Here is a 12,731-nt window from a genome sequence, read left to right as displayed (position 1 = left end):
ATTGGTTCACAATATTTTGCCCATGTGGCAAGGCTTAGAAAGTAGGGATTTAGTCCCTTTTATATAGTAGGATGAGAGAGAACCTTAACTATAATATGCTTTATTGTGAGTAGTGCAGAGGATTGATTTTTTTTGTTTAAAATTTATTATATATTTTTAAATAATAATTGCTTATATATTATGTATGAATCATTATTTTTGTTGATCTTTTATATTTTACAATTAAATTTTTTGACGTCATGATATCCAACCTAAATTTCATTGTGTTAGTTATAGGAATCGATATTTTGTATGATTTTAACTGGGCTATGTTCTACTCTAAATTGACAGTGTATATCTTTCATATGTTTTTTTTTTTAATTTTTGGTTATCTACTTTTATTTCTGTTTATATGTTTTTGTCAAGTTGTTTAGTTGATACTTATACTATAATATGCTTTTCTTACAAAATACCATTCTTTATGTTTTATGAAAGTAGTAAAATAGATACATGTAATAAGTAGTGAGTTTGTAGATTTATAGCCTTCTCTAACATGTTCTCAAAACCTTTTTCTTCGGCCATATTAATTTGGTTGATGTCTATACATTTTCATGAAAATAATCAATGTTCATATTGTTTTTGGTAAATAGTTTTTCTAAATTTACAATTTTTCCAATTCAAATATACCATAAATGAATATTTTCTGAATTTATTAACAAATGAGTGATTACATACAAATTATTTAAATAGTATTTTTATTTTTATATATTATTGATAAATCAGATAATTTTAATAGTATCTAGAATATACTATTCAATTTTAATTTTTTTCTAACTTTTTAGGTTGGATATAAGATAATAATATATGTTTCTGATACTTGGTATGGGAATAATAATAAGAATTTATCTACAAAGTTTGGTGTAACTAAACTTTTTTTTTGTTTGAGTATTGAACTATTTTATTACCTTACAAAGTAATGGTTCCATAGATTGATCTAAAGAATTGTAGTGTAACATATAATGTCAGAAAAAATAAAATATAAACATAAGAAATAGTATCTTCTCCGGAGTATTATGATCTTCAAGTAAATTATTAGATGTTGTTTTTCTTATATCTTCAAAGTATCATTCGATGAGTTTGAGTACATTCTTTCCATTAGAAGAAACCTGTGATCTAGGTCAGTGATCTCACATGACTTGGTTGGTCAAGATGTCCTCCATACCCTCCATTGGGGGCTTGAATATAGGCAGGCGAGACTCCCCTGAACATGGAGTCAAGTAACCCTACATACCATCACTGCAAGCAGTTCCAAGAACATTTGGGGAGACTTTAAGATTTGCAAGTATAAAATCAAACTTACCAGCTAACTTAATACTCATCCACTATGAAGTAAAAAAATATGAGAAAGTTTTGTTTCTTTTAAATTATGAACCTTAGCTCCTGTCTGACGGTGCTATGAAGAGCATGTCACAAAAACTGCCGGCTATACACTTCTTTTCATCCTGCAGAAATAAAGAAAAACACTTGAAAGACAATCATTTAAGAAAACAGAGCCTGGTCTAAAGGTAATTACAAAAACATTAGAGTGACGTGTTGGCACCTTTATATTTTTATTTATTCTTACCTCTGGTCTCGAGTCAGTATCTGTGAGTCTCTGCTTAATGTCCTTTGCTATCGAGAAGAAAACCTCTTCCACATTTAGATTTGTTTTGGCACTCTGTCATGTGAAATGACTTATTAGCCACGCAAGCAAACAAATAACCAATGGAGTTTTATAAGTTTTCATGAGACGTGTTTGGCTTACTGTTTCAAAGAACTTGCTTCCATATTCATCAGCAAGTGCTTGACCCTTTGATGTTGGAACAGCCACTACTTGCACAGGTCTACTACCATCAGCGGGTCATTATGGGGAGTATTACTTATTTAAGTATTAACCAATCCAGGTCAAATTCTAGTCATTTTAATTTTTCCCACATCTGTCTCAAATCTGCTCATGCAGAGAATATCTTGTGTTTGCCACATCTCCTCCGTATTAACCAATCTCATATAATCTTTCCAAGTAAAAAAGGAAACAAAAAGTGAGATATCACTTCTCTCACCTCATTTGTTACAACTTTCATTTACTATCTTCTTCACCGATTTCCTGTCTTGCAAAACTAATTTCAAATCTGACGTTAAACAAAAGAGAGATCTCCAAAATCTACATGTGTAAGTGAAAACATAAAAGTAAAAAGAAATCATGAATATTAGAGAAATTCTTACCGTCCTAACGCTGCAAACATGTGCTGACCGCTTTTGTATTTGAGGTGGAGAGAAGACCGGAACCGGAAGATTCCCTGAGAAGACTACAGATGCCCAACAAACAAAATCATCCTTCCAAGAAACCATAAGATTTTCTTGACGCATTTATTGCCCACCAGAGCTTTTTGATTTGATAACTGGAAATATTGGAAAATGATGTTCATACTTATTATCATAACTTAGGCAGGTGTGAGTTTAACATACTATATTTACCAGTGTTCGGTGCACTCGGAGTAGAGAAAAACTTGATCTGCAAATTGGGAAACTTCATCCCGTGAATGGTTTGTGCTTCCCTTCAGAATAAGAGATCTATCTGTTAAGTTTCTGAGGCAGAACCTGCAAACTTTCGGATCTAAGATTGTATATTTGCTGTAATTCACATGAGTCTCAAATTTCTTCTTGTTTCTGAGATTTTCATTCCATAGTCGAGTAGTTTCCATCCTCAAACTAAAGAAAACAAAAGAATATCATCGATTAGACAAATTGAATTACCTTGCTCTTAAAGAACTTTCTTCTCCTAATCTGATCCGTTCCATAGAGGTAGAGCGTCAAATATCTGAAGCTCCTTACTTGATGAGAAGGAGGCGATGAGGCAAGGAAGATGAAGGATAATAACAGAAAGAGGAAGGAACATGGTTAGATTTGCCGTAGCTAGAAGTTGACATCGAGTGTTGCGGTCATAACAGAGGAATTAAAAAAAAGGATTTGAGGAGTTATCAGTTATGGAGGAGGGAGATAGTTAAAGGTGGAGAAGAACGAAGTTTCGTAACAGCGACGTTTGGGTTGTTAGAGGAGGCGCGTGAGAGAAAGAAAGAAGGCAGCTGGCTGACGTGGAGACTCTGATGAAGTGTAAACTCGTGATAGGTTGATTTATTTTGACACGTGGACACCCTAAACACTCAGAATATTCTCCTTTTAGTATATGTTAGATCATATATTTGATTCGATGTAATAAATTACATCATCCACGTGATCCATGTTGCCATATAAAACCCATTTATTATTATTATTATTATTATTCTCAAGATATAAATATCTTATAACAGTCATGATTTAAACATTAGGCATGATCATTTATAACTAAACCTAAAATTTGAATCCGACTAAAAAAATAGTAAAATTTAATTGATTTCAGAAAGATATCAAATAGAGCAAGGTTAAGCATTTCAAATATTGGATTAATTTGAAAGAAAGATTTAAATTAGTATCTCAAAAGTACAAAGTTAACTAATAATATTAATTTTTTGACTCTTCTATAAAATAGATACACTAAAATATTTTTGAAAAATATGGTAGTTTTTATAAAAACTATTTTGCTAATTCAAATACTTCTGCGCAGTTTAAATTTTTTTATTAGCTTTTCATGTACTTCATATATTTGAATACTTTAATTTTTTAAAATAAAATTAAATAAAAACTGATCCAAATTTAATCCAAAAAGAACCAAAACAAGCAACTTAATAATTAAAGTTATCTGAATAGGAAAAAAACTCTATTGTTAAAGAAAAAGGTGGTCTTGGTTTTTGGATGATACATGATTTTAATCTTATGTTGTTAGGAAAGCACTTGTGGAAGTTAGTTCAGTTCTCATATTCTCTTCTTGCTAGAGTGCATGGTAAGTATTTCAGATTTATTTCGCATGTGCGAGTAAATCATTCAGAGAATCCATCCTATATATGGACAAGTAAAACCATTGGTGGCATTGAGAAGCAGCCAAAAAGTGCATTTAGGTTTTGAAGTTAGAGTTTGGGAGAATCCATGGATCCCATATGTTTGTAGTTCACCCGAAGATGACAGTGAGTGACTTTATTCATGGTGATAATAGACGTTGGAATGAGGAGTTGTTGGAGACCCTGGAGGTATCAAAGGATATTTTTTGATTCAGAGTTTTTTCGTAAGTCAATCAAGACAGCGAGATTCTTATTGTTGGAGCTATATGAATAATGGACAATACACTGTTACGTATGAATATTAGGTAGCAAAGAATGTTCTGAACAATTAAGCATACATTATGTATTCAGAACACAGTAACTTTCAGCTACAAGCCTTTTCGTCGAAGATAAATGCTCTTCTTAAAATGCATCATCATATATGGCAAATGGTGACAAGTCATTTAATGGCTACACATAATCTAGCATGTCATCATATGTGATGTGATAATAATGGCCCTAATTGTGGAGCATTTGATGAATTTGTGAATCATGTTTCTTTTGGATGTCTCCCAGTTTTACAAAATGGGCATCATCAACAACTCCTTCTAGCCATTCTATTTTCATGATATCAAGTGTTTACACCAATCTCAATTACCTTTTAGCGGAAGAGTGACATTGGAGACGTGGAGCTGGACAGAGATCCTTATTCTTTGAAAATTTGGTATTATTTAGAAAGTTTAAAATTATAAGTTATTTAGAGGAATTGATAAGAACCCTTTAAAAACTATTAAACATGCGGAGAGTGAATGTCAAACTTGCAAATGAAACGCCTGTGGAGGAAGAAGAGCCACCACCGACTCCATCGTGTACACAAAATATATGCTTGGAAAACATTTGTTTGGTTTACCGAGCATGGATACATGACTTACATTTTAATGTGGTTGGAACAAGAAAGATTCACAGGAAATACACAACTTTAGCCATTAAGAACCAACCAAAAGAGTGTTATCTCTACATATGAAATTGCAAGGACTTATTTGGAAGATAAAAAGCATGTTAAATATTCGTCAGACTTAAAAAACTTGATTTCGCTGATTGAAAAACCAACAGCATGGATAGATATCTCTACAAAGCTAAAAGAGTTAACAATTCTAAAGATAAAATTCCAAAACTTCAGGATTGACTATTTTCTACAGCTTAAAATATTTCAACAAATTCATCAGCTAAGAGTGCAATAACTTTTCTTAAGATTATGTAGTTTACCGGTTTTTTAATTCCTATCTGACATATCAAAGCACATCTAGTTTGAATAACATCTGACATGAATAATAAAACAGTCATCTGATATTAAAAAATTTAAAAAAATATAAACATAGTATCGAAATCTTTTGAAACTATATATAATCCGAATAGCCAGAGACCTATCAAACATTGTGAAGAAAAGAAAATTCAAATTTAAAATCTGTGTAAACATTTTAGTAGGTCCGTATTCTTACATCAAAGTGAATCTTACAACAAAAAAAATACAGTAAATATTTAGTAAACCAAGAATGTACCGTGTGTAAACTATTCTAAGTTGTATATCCTGTTCCAATTCTGTCTGTGTCTTCGCACAAAGTTGAATAATTCTGAACTGTTTCTACCATTCTCCAACATACCTATGTTGTTACTATCATTCTCAAGCATACACATGTTTTGTATGTTGTTTCTACAACTCTCCAGCAGACCATAAACTGTTGTAACATAACCAAACTCTGGTCCGTAGAGACGACTTGCACATGCCGCTTTGAAACTCATCAATCTCAACATCTCCAAATCTCCTATCAACATCAGAATTTACTTACAATTAGATAATTGAAAAGAAAAACACGAAGACTGAATCTGGAAGCAGGGTTGCATATAAAGATGTACCATTTATCTGTTCTGCCTCGAGCTTTTTCATTTCTGTCTCGAGTATCTCCGGGGAGAAATGGCGATTTAGCCACCACTTAGCTCTACGTGTCCATGAAGTACCGGTGAACATTCTAGGTGTCCGGTTGTATCGAACAGAGTATGTTTGTTGACACCCTTCTTCTCCATCTCTGTTGAGGCATACAGACATTCGATCTTCATCAACATTCTCAAAGAAGAGAATCAACATCTCTGCAAACTCTTTCCAAATTTGGGGCTCAGGGAAAGAAGCTTCTACATGCAATGCTATCATTTCTATTAGCGACTCTCTACTATACCCGTCTGCAAGTTTGAAAAACAAACGATATTAGAGACGGAATAAAAAAAAAATGTTCGATGGCTTGATGCTAAGTTTAAGTACCTTCTTTTGACATTTCAATAAGCTTCTTTAAGGTGGTTACACAACTAGGATCAATCTTTAAGACATCTTCGTAGCATTTTGCGAGCTCGTCGCTGTTATTATGAAACTTCTCCTTCATAGCAGCTCTAATCCTACAATTAAGCAAAACAAAGCTTGAATGTCTCAAGCAAAGATACTAAACTAATAGGGACTGAGAGAGAGAGAGATCATATTTTTACCTGAAAGGTTTGATGTCATGTACTTTGTTACACATCTCCTCAACCAATTTCATAGCTTCATCTACACGGCCTCCAATTAAGAGAAGCTACAAGGAAAATCAAAAAGAAAACATATTAAAGGAAGGAACATTATGAGATTATGAGTCATCAATTTTTACCTGTACAAGAGGATGTAATGCAGCCAAAGATACATAACGAGGGGACTGCATAGTAAGCCGCAGATATGACACAGCGTCCTTATAAAAAGAATCATTGACTATCTTTCCATGGCAATCAGGATCTTCTGGTGGTTTAAAAGGAAGCAACCATGGATCCATCTCCCCTAACAAAACAACAAGAAGCCATGAAATCAACAGAACTGGTTGTGGGTTTTATAAAGCTAAAGAAAATTCTACTAACCAAGAATTTGAACAAGAGCGGGATCAAATGAAACTCCATCTCTCAAAGGCTCTTCGTTTTCTTCAGACGAGGCATAGATTCGTGGTGGTTCAGTAAAATGCTGACAACTCTCCTCCACTTTAACATTCTCCAGTTTTACCTTCACCTCCACCACTGACCCTGAGTCACGCGTCGAGGCATCAGAATTTACTTCGCAATTCCCGACAGAAGCCTCTGACACGTTTCTAACAGAACCCGAAGACTCCACAGAGTAAACAGACTCGTTCCTGGGTGAACACTCGGCCATAACACCAGATCCTGACTGAGACATGTTAGATATGCTGTCACTGCAGTCTGCGTCTTTAGGCTCCAGCTCCTCCGAGTATTTACGACACCACAGTCTGTAGCATGTGATTCCTATATATAGATTGGTCCGTGGAAGGTTTCCCAAATCACGGCTGCGCATCATGCTGCCAAAACAAGAAGAAGATCAGCCATCAAAACTAATTCAATCAAAAGCTAGTTCAATAAGATATCATTAAACTATACCCTATTGCGGCATACTCGGCCTCCTTCTCCATGCCATGCTCGAGTAAATGACAAATTTGTTCGAACCAAACCAAGAGCCTCTCCTGTTCGAACAACCAGTTAAACTCAAAGTCAGCCTTGGAACAATACTCAGTCAAAAGATAACAAACAAGTGCTTCTCATGCACAATCAAGCTAAATAAATCTAAAAAGAGGGACCTCTTTATGCTGTTTACCAATCTTCCCGATCCAAGTATCATATATTCTTTCAATCTCCTCAACATTGTTCTTGTCAGGTTGCAAGTGACTCACAATCTGTATTTGAGCCTGCAAGAAACAAAAAAAAAAACAACACAAACCAGACCAAAAGGAACATGTAAGAAACAGACAGAGAAACAACAAACCAAATCATAAGTTCCATCAAAAAACAAATCAGTAAACAGGAACATGTAATGAACAGACAGCAACAACAACAAACAAAGCAAAGCACTAGCTTCATCATTTTTGGAGAGACAACAAAAGAAACAGGACATGTAAGAAACAAAGAGCAACAACACCAAACAAGCAAAGCACTAGTTCTATCATTTTTAGAGATTAAACAGAAAACAAACACAGAGAAAGGAATATGTAAGAAACAGACAGCAACAAGGAACAAAGCAAAGAACTAGTTTCATCATTTTTGGAGATGAAAAAAAAAAGAAAAAGAGAGAACCTCGTATTTGAGGCGGTTCATGGAAGGAGAACCATCTCCCATAGTCCCTTGCATCAAGACGCTAAGTACACCGCTAGCTTCTCTCCACTTTCTCTGGCGAAGCAGCTCACTAAGGATCTTCGGCAACCGTTTGAGGTAGTTGCATCGGGTACTACTTCGCTCGAGCAGACTCAGAAGGTAAGATGGTTTCGCCACGCAGAGGACGGTTCTCTTGAACTTTCTATCTAAGGCCTCGGCGGAGCTAACCACGCGGCGACGGTGCTTATTGTCTTTGATTGTGATGTCGTCATCAAGCTTCTCCGTCTTCACTTCGCTTTTCACCATTGCCTTATCTTCGATTCAGTTCAACAATAAAAGGGAAATTAGGGTTTCTCTCCGCCGAATCGAGAATCAAGCGACGGGGTGGTTCCGGCGATACGAAACTCTCCGGCGAGAAGCGATTCCCGCGGCAAGTGTGTATATATATATATAATATGCAGATGATAAACCCTAGGCTTAAATAAGATACTCAATTGGGCCATTTAAATGGGTTTCTTAGCGAGGCCCAAGTATCTTTAGCCCAACTAAATCATAAGCATTTTAACCGAAATAATGTGAGCCTAACCTTTTAACCGACAAACCCTGAAACCGAAATTGTGAAGAACTAACCCAAATTTTATTTGGTTTCGATTCGGTTTATCTCCTTTTAAAATTCTGAACCGAACCAAATTAATTTAATTTCGGTCTCTTCATTTTGTCTCATTTATAAGAACCTAAACCGAACCAAATTAATTTCAGTCTGAAACCTGAACTGAACATACACATTTTTTTTACATCACCTCATAAACACATTTACCTTTTTAAGTACGATTTTGGTCAGCGTTTTTTTTTTAAAGTACAATTTTGGATTGATTTAGTATGGTATCGGCAAGTGTTGACTTATGTATTAGAGCACCATTAACCCTAGCACTCCATGTGGAGTGCTTACTTTTATTTTTATTTTTTATTTTTAGTTTTTTTTCAGATTAAAAAAATAAAAAATAAAAAAAATAAAAACGAACCAATCGCGGGCCGCCACGTGTTAGTGGGGCCCGCAAATAGTGCAAGCAACAGGTGCTTGTGATGCCTAATTAAGCACTCCTCTTTCTTCTTCTTCTTCTCTTTCCTATTTTTTTTAATTTAAAAAAATTTAAGCAACTCCTAAGCACCCTTGGTTAATGGTGCTCTTAGGCGCTTGTGATGGTCTGATTGGGCTTAATATACACGTGTCGCCGGTAACTAAATCCGGTAATAACGACTAACGACCGGTTCTGAGCTAAAAAGCACAGTTCCCGAATTGCCCTTCTTACCTACTTTTTTCTTATACCAGCCCATAACCTACATTAAATTTTTAAATCGGCCCCAAAAGTTGTTGGATTAACGTTTAAACCAATTTTATTCTTTAACTTTCTTATTAATATATTCTAAAGTTAGAACAGGCATATTCTATGATTCATTATTTTTAAATTCATGTAAATACTTTAATATTCATGAAAAATACGACCAAATTGATGGTAACCATATATATTTATCATATTTCGAGGTCATATATTATATTATTAGCTTAACCTTTTATAAAATATTACAATATCAAAATAGTGGGAAAAAAAGAACAAATGCTGAATAATTCAATGTTGAATTTGAGGAAGGCCATTAAGGTAGGGGAAGTAGTAGTAGTAGTACACCGAGACTTTTATTTTGTCAATAAATTCTTTCTTATCTCTTTCTTCTTGAGGTGGATAAGTATTATAACAATTTTTATTAAATAAATTACAGCAACTAGAATGTCTGTTCTTTTTTAATTAAAATATATATACACAGAAGAAGTAAACCAATACGGTAAATAAAGCGAAAACGAAAGGTTCAAATGGTAAAATGACTCTGCTCTCTTCATCTTCCTTCCTTACTGCCCCCACACGATTTATACACACATAAGACACAACAATATCTTCTGTAATAAAAGCTCCGGTTATATATATATATATATACACACACATCACACACTCATCCTCACATGGACGTCATCCTTTGATCTTCTTTTCAAACACATCATCATGAGACTCAGATCTCTCTTCTCTCTCCTCTTCCTCGTCCTCTTCACCTCGTCGGCTTACGCTCGGTACGTCGCTGTTCATCCATCTTCGGCCGATCTCATCTCCGATGGAATATCCGGTGGAAGTCTCGACTCCGGATCGATCATCAAAACCGTGGTCTCTGCTCCCCCGGCTGAGGAGAAAGAGGAGGCTTGTGAGCAGACGTATGGATTCATGCCGTGCACTAAGACGGCGCTTGGGAACGTGTTCTTGATTTTGGTTTATGGGTTTCTCATGTTCACGGCGGCGACGTATCTCTCCGCCGGAAGTGAGCTTTTGCTCGAGATCTTGGGACCTGGAATCGTCGGTGGTTTGTTTCTTCCCATGCTCGGAGCTCTTCCGGACGCTATGCTTATTATGGGTAAGGTTGAAAGGTTTATTCTTTATTGGTACTGTTTGAGGTTTGAGAGATAAAAAAAAGTGAATCTTTGTTAGGTTCTGTGAATCATATAGTTAGTTATGATGATGATGATGATGATGATACGTTGATGGTAACTGATGATCTCATGTCTTCTGTTTTTTAGCCAAATTTTTTTTTTTTTGCGTGTCAATAGAATCTTTGTTTTTTTTTTTGTGAAGTTTTATTTTTTTTTTCTTGATGGGGTCTCTCTTGAATTGTATTTTTTTTTTTTGCGTTGGGGTTTTATTTTGCAGTGTCTGGACTATCTGGAGATGCAGCAACTGCACAAAGCCAAGTATCTGTGGGAATGGGTTTGCTAGCTGGCTCCACCGTTATGCTTCTCACTGTAATCTGGGGAACTTGCACTGTTGTTGGCAAGTGTGACCTTCGTGATAACATTGCTCTTAACAACCAAGACACCAAAGGCTTCCATCTTAAAGGTAATAACAAGAAAGCAACCTCTATGTCTCTTGTGACATACAAAAAGGTGAAATTGCTAATAACTGTTGTATTTTTGTTTTTTGTGTGTATAGATTCTGGTGTAACTGTTGATGTCTGGACCAGCTACGCCGCAAGAATAATGGCTATATCTGTTATTCCGTTCGTTATTGTCCAGCTTCCACAAGTGTTGAACTCCACATCTGGAAGACACTTGGCCGTGTTGGTTGCTCTAATCCTCTCGGTCCTAATGTTGATCTCCTACTGTGTATATCAGGTACATAGCCAGCCACTAGACTGGTGTCTCTTTGTTTTTTGCTTTCTACATCTTGCTTATGAGATTGTTCTTCTATGTAATAGGTGTTCCAACCATGGATCCAAAGGAGAAGGCTTGCTTTTGCGAAGCACAAGCATGTTATATCAGGAATCCTAAGGCATTTGAAACAACATGCTTTGGGAAGACTTCTTGATGATGAAGGCCAGCCTGATGAACATGTCATTCGAAAGTAAGTCAAATTTTATTTCACCACTTGGCTCGGTTTCACCATGTGCTTTAAAGTTTTTAATCTGTTTATTAGGTTGTTTGATACAATTGATGCAAACAAGGACGGACGCTTATCAGCCACTGAACTCAAGGCGCTTATCATTGGTATCAGCTTTGAGGACATAGATTTTGACAAGGATGATGCTGTGGGAAGAGTTCTCCAAGATTTCGACAAGACTCTTGATGAGGAAGTTGATCAAGAAGAGTTTGTCCGTGGGATCAAGCATTGGCTTATTCAAGCAATGGGAGCTTCTGGTCATTCTGGTCCTGACGCTGGTCCTAGAACAATGAAGTTCCTTGACCATTTCCATGTGCAAACAAAGAGAGAGCATGCTTTGTTGGGAGACAATGAAAATGGTGAGAATGATGAGGAGTCTGGTGAAGTTGCAGACCCGAAATGGATCACCATCAAAGCAGCTTTACTGCTACTGTTGGGAGCAGCCATTGCAGCTGCATTTGCTGATCCTTTGGTGGACACAGTTAACAACTTCTCAGCAGCCACAGGGATCCCATCTTTCTTCATTTCCTTCATCGCCCTGCCTCTAGCCACCAACTCGAGTGAAGCCGTCTCTGCCATCATCTTCGCCTCTCGCAAAAAGATCAGAACCGCCTCCTTAACTTTCTCCGAGGTCTGTTTATTTTCCATGAAGGAATCATCTTTCTTGTCTCATTATACTTATTAATAAAACCATTTTTCTCTGTGTGTAGCTATGTGGTGGAGTGACAATGAACAACATTCTGTGTCTCTCGGTGTTCCTAGCAATCGTCTACGTTCGAGGACTGACATGGAACTTTTCATCAGAGGTGTTGGTGATTCTCATTGTTTGTCTGGTGATGGGATGTTTCGCTAGCTTCCGCACAACGTATCCTCTTTGGACATGTTTCATAGCATACTTGCTTTACCCATTCTCTTTGGGTCTGGTCTACATTCTTGACTACTGGTTTGGCTGGTCATAGAGAGATTCCCTCTCCTTCAAAGATTTGTTCTATTGAGTGTTTTTTTTTTTTTTTCTCTTCTTGTTTATGTTATGGATCAGAGAGTGTAAAAAACTCAAGTTACATTTCTGAGATTTATGTGTTTGCAACACTGTTATTAAAGCTAATCTTATGATCTTTTCTTGTTTCTTGAGTATGTATTCTTCTCCTTTCCCTTTTTACTG

At 36.0% G+C, this 12,731-nt stretch overlaps 2 protein-coding genes and 1 long non-coding RNA gene across 6 annotated transcripts; 1 reads left to right on the top strand and 2 right to left on the bottom strand.

Annotated features, from left to right (window-relative positions):
• Positions 1-893: 893 nt before the first annotated feature.
• LOC106454968 lies at positions 894-3,820 on the bottom strand. Of its 3 annotated transcripts, none has more exons than XR_007331854.1 (7): positions 2,773-3,820; positions 2,494-2,616; positions 2,242-2,417; positions 1,784-2,030; positions 1,604-1,696; positions 1,412-1,481; positions 894-1,275 (listed from the first exon to the last, which is right to left on the bottom strand). It is a non-coding gene; the product is annotated as an uncharacterized LOC106454968 (long non-coding RNA). The 3 variants fall into 3 exon arrangements; XR_007331852.1 differs by having other exon boundaries at positions 1,784-2,135; positions 2,773-3,818; XR_007331853.1 differs by having other exon boundaries at positions 1,784-2,135; positions 2,494-2,573; positions 2,773-3,818.
• A 1,543-nt stretch (positions 3,821-5,363) lies between these two features.
• LOC106454969 lies at positions 5,364-8,549 on the bottom strand. Of its 2 annotated transcripts, none has more exons than XM_048772229.1 (9): positions 8,079-8,549; positions 7,586-7,693; positions 7,389-7,471; positions 6,861-7,309; positions 6,620-6,783; positions 6,462-6,547; positions 6,244-6,374; positions 5,844-6,164; positions 5,364-5,752 (listed from the first exon to the last, which is right to left on the bottom strand). In XM_048772229.1, exons 1-9 carry the CDS (start codon positions 8,400-8,402, stop codon positions 5,499-5,501), a joined length of 1,920 nt encoding a protein of 639 aa, XP_048628186.1. In that variant the 5' UTR covers positions 8,403-8,549; the 3' UTR covers positions 5,364-5,498. The 2 variants fall into 2 exon arrangements, with proteins under 2 accessions (XP_048628186.1, XP_048628187.1); XM_048772230.1 differs by having other exon boundaries at positions 7,603-7,693; positions 8,079-8,486.
• A 1,444-nt stretch (positions 8,550-9,993) lies between these two features.
• Positions 9,994-12,695, top strand: LOC125597626 (sodium/calcium exchanger NCL-like). The gene is made up of 6 exons (XM_048772228.1): positions 9,994-10,550; positions 10,844-11,029; positions 11,123-11,304; positions 11,388-11,533; positions 11,606-12,200; positions 12,280-12,695. Exons 1-6 carry the CDS (start codon positions 10,151-10,153, stop codon positions 12,526-12,528), a joined length of 1,758 nt encoding a protein of 585 aa, XP_048628185.1. The 5' UTR covers positions 9,994-10,150; the 3' UTR covers positions 12,529-12,695.
• The last annotated feature ends 36 nt before the right edge of the window (positions 12,696-12,731 follow it).

Source organism: Brassica napus, unplaced genomic scaffold (genome assembly GCF_020379485.1).
Source record: "Brassica napus cultivar Da-Ae unplaced genomic scaffold, Da-Ae ScsIHWf_1506;HRSCAF=2102, whole genome shotgun sequence".
Lineage (NCBI taxonomy): Eukaryota > Viridiplantae > Streptophyta > Magnoliopsida > Brassicales > Brassicaceae > Brassica > Brassica napus.
Note: the sequence above shows the minus strand (reverse complement) of the source record. Positions and strands in the feature narration are given on the sequence as shown.

Excerpts from the sequence above, each read along its gene's own strand:
- LOC106454969 (XM_048772229.1), bottom strand. The coding sequence starts at position 8,402 with ATGGTGAAAAGCGAAGTGAAGACGGAGAAGCTTGATGACGACATCACA. Across the intron at positions 7,310-7,388 it reads GCCGAGTATGCCGCAATAGG|CATGATGCGCAGCCGTGATT; the intron begins GTATAGTTTAAT and ends TTGTTTTGGCAG. Across the intron at positions 6,784-6,860 it reads CGCTCTTGTTCAAATTCTTG|GGGAGATGGATCCATGGTTG; the intron begins GTTAGTAGAATT and ends TTGTTTTGTTAG.
- LOC125597626 (XM_048772228.1), top strand. The coding sequence starts at position 10,151 with ATGAGACTCAGATCTCTCTTCTCTCTCCTCTTCCTCGTCCTCTTCACC. Across the intron at positions 11,030-11,122 it reads CAAAGGCTTCCATCTTAAAG|ATTCTGGTGTAACTGTTGAT; the intron begins GTAATAACAAGA and ends TTGTGTGTATAG. Across the intron at positions 11,534-11,605 it reads GATGAACATGTCATTCGAAA|GTTGTTTGATACAATTGATG; the intron begins GTAAGTCAAATT and ends TCTGTTTATTAG.